The 11,253-nt window shown below is 31.8% G+C and overlaps 1 protein-coding gene across 1 annotated transcript; it reads right to left on the bottom strand.

Annotated features, from left to right (window-relative positions):
• Positions 1 to 2,129: 2,129 nt before the first annotated feature.
• On the bottom strand, positions 2,130 to 5,499 carry LOC131610016 (uncharacterized). The gene is made up of 6 exons (XM_058881866.1): positions 5,112 to 5,499; positions 4,906 to 5,012; positions 3,888 to 3,996; positions 3,623 to 3,784; positions 2,538 to 2,711; positions 2,130 to 2,423 (listed from the first exon to the last, which is right to left on the bottom strand). Exons 1-6 carry the CDS (start codon positions 5,361 to 5,363, stop codon positions 2,394 to 2,396), a joined length of 834 nt encoding a protein of 277 aa, XP_058737849.1. The 5' UTR covers positions 5,364 to 5,499; the 3' UTR covers positions 2,130 to 2,393.
• Positions 5,500 to 11,253: the final 5,754 nt, after the last annotated feature.

Here is an 11,253-nt window from a genome sequence, read left to right as displayed (position 1 = left end):
CTGACATGAGATTTCTAGTGATGCTAGGAACATGCAGTAAATGGCTAAGTTTTAAAGATGTATTTAAGGCTAATGATGGTTTAAACGAGGCTAAGCCAACAGATTTTATCTTAAGACCTTGACCATTGCCTACCCTGACTTCATTTAAACCAGTGTATCTATGTATATGTTGTAAATTAGCACTGTTAGAAGTTAAATGATGGGAAGCACCTGAGTCAGCAAACCATGCCTGAGATTCCAGGTTGGATGGTATTTGAAGGTCCTCCTGATGAGCTAAGTAAGTTGAGGCCTGTGTGGTGTTGGGTGATGGATCTTTCTGCTCTTCCTTGGATTGAGTGGCTTGATTGGTCTTTGAAGGAGTTGGTTCGAAATTCTCATCAAACCTGTGCCAGCATTCCATAACAGAGTGACCATACTTGCCACACAATTGGCAAGTTGGCCTATTTCCAGTAGTGTAGTTTGGCCTGGCACTGCCGCGACCTCTACCTCTGAAGCTACCTCTACCTCTTTGACTTTGAAGACCACCTCTGGTGGTTTTGTTGTTGTTGCTATCATCAGAGTGAGCAAGATTTGCTGTGGCATTGGCTAGTGTTAACTCTTGGCGATATTTATCTAGTTGTGCCTCTTGCACATACAATAGAGCCTCTATTTCATAGAGAGTGGGAGGCTCAATTTTCCCATAAACCATCATAATGAATGGATTATATTCCTCAGGGAGACCTTGCAATATAGCATCGATCTGATCACGTTCTGAAATTGGTTCACCTACCGTTAGAAGTGCGTCTGCAATAGCACGAATTCGCATCACAAACTCAGAAATTGATCTGTTTGCTTTCTTCGTGATCTTTAGCTCAGCTCGGAGTTGATGAACCCTAGCTTTCATCACTGCAGTGAAGTATTTGTGAAAATGATCCCAAATCTGGTATGAATGTTTGCAAGATAGAACCCTAGGTAAGACCGATTCTGAGATTGTGGATAGAAGCCAGGAGAAGAGTGCTTGATCTTGAACAATCCAAGATTCATATTCATCAGATTTGATATTGGCAATACGATCTTCATCGTTCTTGAACATCGGAGGGATTTGCGGATTCACAACGAACCGGTGAAGTTTGTGCGCAAGAATGATGCCTTCTACTTGTTGATTCCAGAGAAGGAAATTCTTTTCTTGCAGCTTGATTGAGAGTTTTGGTCCGAACACTGTGTGATTGGACGCATTGGAGAACTGTGAGAGTTGTGATTGCGGTTGCGACGCTGAGTGATCTGGTGAAGCCGCCATGACAAGAGCTTCTCAGAAGCTTGCGAAAACAGTTTGTAACGGAACGGAGGGAAGAAGAAGGAGGCGATGAAGGGAAGATGCACAGTTCAGTTGAAGCTCAGAGAGAGCTTGCTAGTGCATTCATGGTGAGCGGAAGAGGAATTGGATCGAAGGGCGATTGATACCATGTTGAATATACAGTGCTCTGCACTTGTTTTCATTCATTGAAGATCCAAGTGTGGATCAGTTTTAATCTGTTACAGAAATCGTTACAATCATAACCATAGAGGTTTTGTTTATATACACACCTATACAACAATGCTAATAACAGAATATAGTAAAGCTACTACTAAAGCCCAAAAGCATAAGCAGGCCCAATAGCCTAAAAAGGCCCAATGCAGAAATGTTGACCATTCAGTCACCAATCATAAAGAGTAGCTATATATTCTAATAAGGATTAACTTGACATTTTAATAAAGTTGAAAATATGTTTGAAATATTCAATATTGTGGTGATTAATTTGAGAATATTACACCACAGAGAGTAATTTAGCAGTTTGTTCATGTTTTAGATATTTTAAAAATCGAAGAACCTTCTTTTTTTTAAATAAAGAAATTAAACTCATGAATCAATTAAACCAGAAGACTGAAAAATGCATTTAAGACGTGAGAAAATATAATTAGGAATTTTAGGCAAAAATTAATTCAGAATTTATCTATAGATTCTTCATAAAATAGGATTGATGGCATTCATGTTTAAAAACTTAAAAGATTTTGTATAAGTTAGAAATGTTGAAGTAGTTTACTCAAATTATTCCACCGTTTTATTTTTTAGTTTATTAATAATCTTGTTAAAACTTAAGAGAACACTGCGATGAATGGAAAGATTAAAGCTCCTACCTACACCTTCATTTCTGTTTCACAAGTTCCAGTCTCACATTTCTTTCAGTACATCCTTGTAACTAAGGCCTAAAAAGACTATTAACATAATCCTATTTACATGCATAACATTCTTCAACTTATTGCATAGGAGGCTTCGGTGCCTTCAACCCGGGAAAGGCACCATACCTTTCGATCAACTTCCATCACTCGACCAATCAAACGCTCCAGATCAAAGGGCTTGAAGCATAATCCTGTTTTTAGACCTGGACCCCGATCCTCTGTGCAACCTGCCTCACCAATGTAAAATATTCAAGTCATTTATCTATGCATATACTCAAATTAAAATTATAATCTTAAGAAATTGCATTAAGTATCTAAAAGAGATGAAGATGGTATCACACCTCCTTAAAAGAGTGAACATCACTTCCCCAAAGCCAGGCATCACAGCCTGCATCTCTAGCACCCCATACATCATTACGGCGGTCATCCCCGACATGAACAGCATCCTCGGGTTTTACGTCCAGTAGTTCACACGCTTTAAGAAATATAGTTGGATTTGGTTTCTCTGCTGCAACCTGTATGTAAAAGGTATATCATTAAATGTAATGAGTTCATAAATCGGACATGAAATAGAAAAGGATGATTATCTGTTTATAAAGCCTTCGCTTAATAGCTCGCGTCACAAAATCATTATTCAAATGCATGGATGCTCAAATGAATTTGGGCTATAATGAAGAAAATGAAATTTGAAATAACTGTCAAGAGGATCTAACGGGTCTTCTCTAACTGGAAAATAAGATTGATGCATTTAAACTTTGGCCATCAAATTTTCCATTAAAATTTTCACTTAATTTATTTAAATTTTGCTCATTTACAAGCAAAGATTGATGCATCTCCAACACTAAAGGTAATGAAAACCTCGTGTAAACCCCTTGTTTAAAATGTAAGCACGGTTAGTTCAGATAGGGGAAAGATCTACAACATAACTCTGCAGCTCAGAATAATGCTATGTTGTTTCCACCTCCAATACATTGGGCAAGCCCACCACTAAAATAGACATAGTGTCATATTAACTTTACAATTGATATATTTTTTATTCTACAAGCGAGTTTAGTAATGATATACGATATGAACAAAGGTTTATGCGCTTTCAATATCATGATAATTTATCTGTATTTGATTTTTCTAATTCCTAACATGTTTCTGCAAGATGTGACTTGAGACAATGAATGATTAAATTCCTAACATGTTTCTGCAAGATGTGACTTGAGACAACGAATGATTAAATTTGTAACATGTCTTTGCAAGATGTGACTAGAGACAACGAATGATTCAAGATTTATTTCTACCATTTCTTTCCAAAATTTTTTGGTGTTGTGAATGACATCAATACAGGTAATTGCATAGATCAATGGATGAGGGGGAGAAGTGGAGAACCAATAGTAACTTGATCTGAAAATGAAGGGGGAAAAAACAATTTACTTACCTCAGCTGATACTGCTACAGCATCAAACCAATCATCACAGTTCAATGCCCGCAGGAGAGGTCTTAACCGAGTGTCAAAATTTGACACAACAGCCAATTTTACACCTGATTTTCTAAGAGCTTTGAACACTTCTCCTGCATTAGGATCACACAGGTGCCATGCCTGTGGACGATAAAAACTAAAAAATATCAAACCCTACTCAAAGCTAAAAAAGATAAAGAAAGTCGTTACCCAACTAAAAAAGAGTAACGATAGGAGTTCTTACCTTGTCTGTCACATAGTAGTTATAAAGTTCTTCAAAGTATTGAGAATCATCACAGCCGGTAGAGTTACTAACTATGTATTGCCAGAACGGTCTACCATCCTTAACATATCTGCAAAGTAGAAGACAGCAAAGAGTCTTAAGTCTTAACTAAACAAATGAAGATAGACACACAAAATGGGAGGAGAAACATTTCATTCAAAATTTTACTCGCATTAAACAGGGTGTGTTGACTTAAAGGCCATGGCCAATAACATACAATTCATGTATTCTTCAGAGAGAATTTACAAAGAATATCATATGGAAAGGTTAACTTCAGAGTTTAAAGGCACATAAGCATGACTATATCGAGCACTAGAGCTGCATGCAAAGTTGTGAATCAAAGGGGCTTCGTCGACGTGTCCCCTATCCCCCAGCAACCAAATGAATAATAAAACTTTGTTACCAGAAATAAGCAACACATCTTTACTGTGAAAAACACAACAGCTCTATCTTCTCAAAATAGTTATTCTTATCAATTCATGCAAAGAAAGAACTTTAAAAAAATTATTAATGCATGCCATTTGACAACTCCTAATTTAAAGAAACTAACCACTTTACCAGTGTAGTCAAGAAACTAACCACCTTACGTGCCAAGGATCTTACATGTTATGTTATCCGAGTTTTACGATCTTTCACAAGCCGATCGATCATACTTAAGATCTCGTGCTTGACTACATCGCACTTTACCGAATAACAAACCCATTAAAAAAATCTAATTAACTTTCAAACTGCTGAAATAACATCTTGAAGGTACTTCCAGCAAGTGACTATGCCACACTCTTTTTTCTTAGTACAACCACACAAAAATCCAAATCAAGAAATTTCCAATCACACAAAAGTCACACCTAACATAACAATAATTGATGCTTCAAGCTATTTCATAATCAATTGATTTCACATTAAAACCCAAATCTTCATACAAATACATTAATTTATCGATATAATAAATAAAATAGCAAAAGTTGGAAAGGGATCGAACCTGAGACGAGATTTGCCCCAAGGCTGACTATAAGCTCTTCTGTATCTATGCAAAATCTCTTCCTCTGAATACTTCACTCCATATTTCTCCCCAATCTTTCTATATATCTATAACACAATAAATAAATAAAAATTAAAAAAATGTCAATAATTAAAATAAAAAAAGAAAAAGAGAATTGAATAGTGTGAAATTGGAAGAGAAAGAACCTGAGCCATAGGTTGAGAAGGAAGAACAAGAGTCCCAACAGCATCAACAAGAAGAGCCTTATGAGTAATCTCACCGTACAGAGATCTTCTATAATCAGCATAATCCTTCAAATACGCACCGCTCTCGAAACCTTCATCAGCCACCACCGCCGCGGAGGAAGAGTACAACGCCGACCGCCATGATTTAACGAGTGGCGCCACTGACCTCGATTTGGAAGATAGAAGAACTCTCAAACCACTCATAACGGCCATTTTGATTACTCTTTCTTTTCTTTACATTGAAAATTCAAGAGCTATTTATCACTGACTTAATTGCTCACATGAATCACACAACACACGCATCGCACGAAAATGAAATGAAACGGAAAAAGACTCTGTTATTTCTACGTGACTGATTTCTTTATTTATTTATTTTTTGCTTTTCCAACATGGTATTAATTTGTGGGTCAGGTTTAATGTATGGATTGAATAGTTAGTTTTTTTTTATGGATTAAAAATAATGAAGATTCGTATGTATCTAATCTAATGTATGTGATAAATTCATAAAATGTGTGAAAAATAAATGGTCAATGAATGATATTATGTGTAACATGCGTAAGGAATCAAATCCCATGGATATGGTAGTTCTATAAATAAATAAATAAATTCAGATTTAGAGAAAACTTAAAATGATTTTAAAAAAAATAAATAGGAATAATTTATTCTATATTTTTTAATATTTTGATTACTTTTTTAACAAGTAGACATTTTTTCTAACTATTTTTATACTTTATTTATTTTATTTATATTTTAAAATAATTTATAAATGGACATTTTTATAAATTAAATTAATGTTATTAATAATTTCAAAAAATTTCAAATTCAATGAATTTTTAACTATTGTTCAATGAATTGATTGAATTACTTTTTTTTTGGATGCCACTCAATTCAAGCATAGGGAAGAAAGAAAGAAAAAAATGTTGATATTTGAAGTTTTGAACTTATTATATATCCCTTGATGCATATAATGTATTTTTCCTATATAGTATGTTATTTCATATCTAATTTAGAATTTTTGTTTTAGTAATAATCATGTTTTAAAATTAAAATATATCAATAATTAAGTTTTCAAAAAAAATGACGCAAATAATCAGGTTTTAGAAATGGGTTTAAATGGACATGCTAGATGAGATAGCGCATGCACCTAAAATTTGAATGATGGTGCTAGATGAGATGTCGTATAAGTTCATGTGAGATCTGGGAAGCCAACTCAAATGACGTCTAGGTGCATTCTTTATTTTTTTTTATTTTTTAAATAACAAGGAGTCTTTTTCAATTTCATTTCATTTTCGTAACACCAACACATCCAACACATATGGCTACCAAAATCCACAAGATTTATTTCCTTTAACCCCTTATTCATACGACCAGTGCTATCGATTCCATCCAACCCATAACCCCACCAACATGATCAAACTTTGAGAACATGGGTAACCGACTTTTCACACCGACTCAAGTTTAATGTATTCAATAGTTTTTTTTTCTTGGATTAAAAATAATGAAGATTCGTATGTAATCTAATTTATGCGATAAATTCATAAAATGTGTCAAAAAGAAATGTTCAATGAATGATATTAATTTCATAGTTTGAATGATATCTTAGTTTGTGAGAAAAATGTTTCAATTTAGATTTAGAGAAAAATTAAAAATAATGAAGATCATTCGGATGTATCTAATGTACTATGATAAATTAATAAAATTTGTCAAAGTGTAATGGTGAATGAATGATTTTATCTATATGTGTAAGTGTAATATGCATACTGAATCAAATTCTATGGATATAGTATTATCTTAATGAGTGAGGAATATGTTTCAATTTAGATTAAGAAAAAATAAAAAAATAATTTAAAAATAGTAAATTAGAATTATTTCTTTTCATTTTTTTGTATTTTATTTAAATTTTTTACCAAAAAGTACAAATAGAAATTTAAAAATTAAAATAATATTAATAATTATTTTAGAACAAATCAAATTCAATGAACTACAAAGTATTATTCATTGAATTATTGTATTAGTTTTTGTGAATCTCACTCAATTTAAGTCAGGGCCGACCCAAACAAAATAGAGGTCCTGTTTTAATTTTTATAATAAAATCCTTTATTTAAGTAATATATATTAATATTTTTCTTTAAAAAAGTTTATAAATTATTTATTAATAATTGATATAATATCATGAAGAAAGTTATACTAGTAAAAAAAATTATAACCATATAAGTACTATATTAGACCATATTTTTTTATTAAAAGTTATTAATATTGTTATTAGATATTGAACTATGTACTTCCTGTTAATTTGTAATTCCTTGTGTCGAAGAAGGTTGTTGCTCGAACACAAGGTGTGTCGAAGAGTGTAATAGTTTGTTACACAAATAGTGTGTAACAGTTTGTTACACATAAGTTTGTTTTTAAATCTAGATAGATTTGATTTAGATTTAAAATAGATTAGATTTGATTTAGCTCCAAAATAGGTATTTTGGGCTTTTATAGTTTTGGGCTTTGACTTAGAGAGAAAGCTAACCTAAATCTATAAATAGGGAGTAACCCTCATTAGTTTGTAATCAAGTCATTAACCTGTATTCACAGAAGTTACAGTTGCAAGTGAATAACAGAATTTCCACAGTTTGTGGGCAGAGAGAAACTCTGCAGAAAATACTTTCTCCTTCTCTTTTAATTTCCGCAAACCCTAATCCTACTTTTGTTCTTATTTTCTTCATTGTCATCTTTAACGATAAGGAATTACTCAAAGGTTTGAGAGTCTAATTCCAACACTTCCAACTCCTTTTTAGTGATTTGAAAGTTTATGTTAGACAAAATTTCGACTAACGATAAACTCAAGCATAGAGGTTTGTGTTTTGCTTCTATGTCCTCTCTGTGCAATAGCCATGAAGAAACAAGTAACCATTCGTTTTTTTATTGTTCTTTTGCTTGTCAAATTTGGAGTTGATTTTATAAGTTCATTGGTGTTAGTAACCCGCCATCAACCTTGGAAGATTGGTGAGATTGTTGTTTCTCTAGATCCAAGCAGTGCTCGGTTGTTCTTAAGGTTACCATCATTTATTTTGTTTGAGAAGCTAGGAATTGGGCTAGATTCAAAAACCATGCTCCTCATTTCTGGGCCTCAACTCAAAAAATCAGTACATACATCTATCTAACAGGTTTAAGCACTACAGTTGTCTCCTCTTCTTCTATGTACGAATTTCGTATTCTTAAAGTGTTCAATATTAAAATTCATCCACCGGATGCTCCTTGTATTATTGAATTTTGTTGACATCCTCCTCCTCTTGCTTGGGTGAAATGTAACTGTGATGGTGCGTTCATTCTAAATTAATCGCCTACTGGTTGTGGCGGTCTCTTTCGGGATAATTTGGGGATTTCTTATTAGCTTTTTCTAATAAAGTCCCTTGGCCCTCTTCTTCTTTAGCAGAATTTCGGGCGCTTTATGCACATTGGAGATTGCAATGGGTAAAGGTTGGGATAAGCTTTGGATTGAATCGGACTCCAGCTCGTTGTGTAAGTTTTTTCTAATCCTTCCCTTGTCCCTTGGCAGCTCTGAAGGAAGTGGAATGCGCATCATATACTACTACTCCAACAAGCACTTATTTTTCTCTCACATTTTTCGGGAAGGCAACATTTATGCAGATTATTTAGCTAGTTTAAGCTTAAACTTGACATCTCTAACCATTTTTGAGTTCATTCTTTTAGGTTTAAAAAAGGATTTTGTAACTAATAGACTAGATTTTTCTTGCTTTAGGTTCACATCCTATTGAGGGAGTAGGTTTGTCTTTTTTTTTTTTTGAGGATTATGTTCTTTTTTTTATCTTCTTTGATCTCTGTTTTCTTTTTAATATATGAGGGCTCATTAAAAAAATGAATTAGTGCAATGAATAAAATAATAGTATTTTGTAAAACATGATTTACAAAATCAAGTAAATTTGTGAAATGCTTTCATGATATGTTGTCTCTTAATTATATAGTACAGTGGTTAATTGAAATAGTTTTACGCTTAAGTATTAAGTATTGCCACTGTTTCGAATGGACAACTTTGTCTTAAAATAATAGAGTCATCTTCTGCACTATTTTACTTGGATGATAGAATTTCACACATAAATTTACTATACTATATTACAATATAATTTTAATCCGATTCGGGCCTGATTTAAGCATATGGAAGAAAGAAAAATGATGTTGATATTGAAGTTTCGAATTTATTGTATATTTGTACTTTTACCTTTATCGTATCTTATTTCATATTTAATTTATTTAATTTATGTCACTAAATTTTATTTGTAATTTATAAAAATGTTATTGATGTTTTATAATTTAAATAGAGGGTCACACAATTTTTTCCCTTTTTACAAAGTATTTTGAAAGTACAATATCTTGTAATGTTACTTTGAACGACAATAATCATATTGAGTTTCAAATTTTGTTGCAAATGAAAGGAGGGTTGTTAGTATTTCATACATGGTTTTAGTGAGCTAAAATAAGTTTTATAAAGTAAGATTTGATGTGGTTGGATTACTTTAGTATTCTTAGAATTACGGGTGGTAAAATGGATAGATTATATGGATATGAATTGGATTGTGTATGGATGAATCAAAATAATTCATTAATTCATTAACAAATTATTAAAATTTTCTTAAAAATATTCAATCCAATTTATCTATTAAGGATAAAATTCATTGAATACATCTATTAATATTATTTTAATAGATATTCATCCATCCAAAAATTAAAATTTAAATATATTTAAATATATTTTTTAAAAAAAACAAATTTTGCATAAATTTTTTTAAAAAATCCAATCTAATCCATCCAATAATTTTATTTTTTCTTAAAATCAATTTTTTATATTTTCAAAAAAATTGATTTTCCGTATTTCTGAAAAAATTTGATTTTTTGTTTTTCAAAAAAACTTTATTTTTAGTATTTCTGAAAAAATATTGTTTTTTTGTATTTCAAAAAAACTAGATATTTTTCGTATTTCTGAAAGAAAAAAAAAACTTGATTTTTTGGTTTAACGAAAAAACTCGATTTTGTATTTTCGAAAAACTAAATTTTTTTATTTTTCTGAAAAAACTCGATTTTTTTATTTTCAAAAAACCTGATTTTTCATATTTCTGAAAAAAATAGATTTAATGTTTTTTTTCAAGAAAACTCAATTTTTGTATTTCCCAAAAATTCATTTTTTGTATTTCTGAAAAAATCTGACATTTTGTTTTTATAAAAAAACTTGATTTTTTTCATATTTTTGAAAAAATTCGATTTTTTTGTATTAAAAAAAACACAATATTTTATATTTTCGAAAAACTCGATTTTTTCGTATTTTTGAAAACCTGATTTTTTTTATTTTCAGAAAAAACTCGATTTTTAATATTTCAGAAAGACTATTTTTTTATATTTCCAAAAAACTCAATTTTTTTTTGTATTTTCAAATAAGCATAAAAGTAACACAAACAAAGATTAAACAACATAAATTTAAAAATAAAACTCACTTGAAAATAGTGTAAAAGCCACTAATCATATGACATGTTGGATGATAAGTAATTGCCATTGCAATTGTTGCGTCTGATGTAGTGGTTTCATCATTCACTTATGTTGTCTTGTCACCAATGAAGACTATTGGTTGAGGGACAAATGAACCACCATATTTGTACTAGTAGTTCATCAATGCATGATCATACTTGCCACATTGTTGACAAGTAGGACGATTGCCTGAACCACCATAAGCTTTGTCACGCCCCGATCTCAAGTGTATCTTCCTCTGCCTCGAAGATGCTTTGAATCTTTCTCGGTTTAATCTAGATTAGCAAAGACATTTGCTAGACCGAGTTTTGACAAAATCTATTCAATTACGCTTCTTGAACATGTAACAAAGCTTTAACATCATACAGGGAGGGAGAATCAATCTTTCCATATATTGCATTATAAATGGACAATATTATTTAGGCATGCCTTCAAGAATTATCTCCACCTGGTCTTGTTCAATGACGCTGTCTCCAGTAGCTATAAGCGAATCAGCAAGAGCCTTGATACAAAGAACATACCATGATACAATGTGATTTTCCTTCTTTGTGGATTTTAGTTTAAATTGCATATGTCG

Source organism: Vicia villosa, linkage group LG6, assembly GCF_029867415.1.
Source record: "Vicia villosa cultivar HV-30 ecotype Madison, WI linkage group LG6, Vvil1.0, whole genome shotgun sequence".
Classification (NCBI taxonomy): Eukaryota; Viridiplantae; Streptophyta; class Magnoliopsida; order Fabales; family Fabaceae; genus Vicia; species Vicia villosa.
This window is presented reverse-complemented; position numbering and strand designations above follow the sequence as displayed.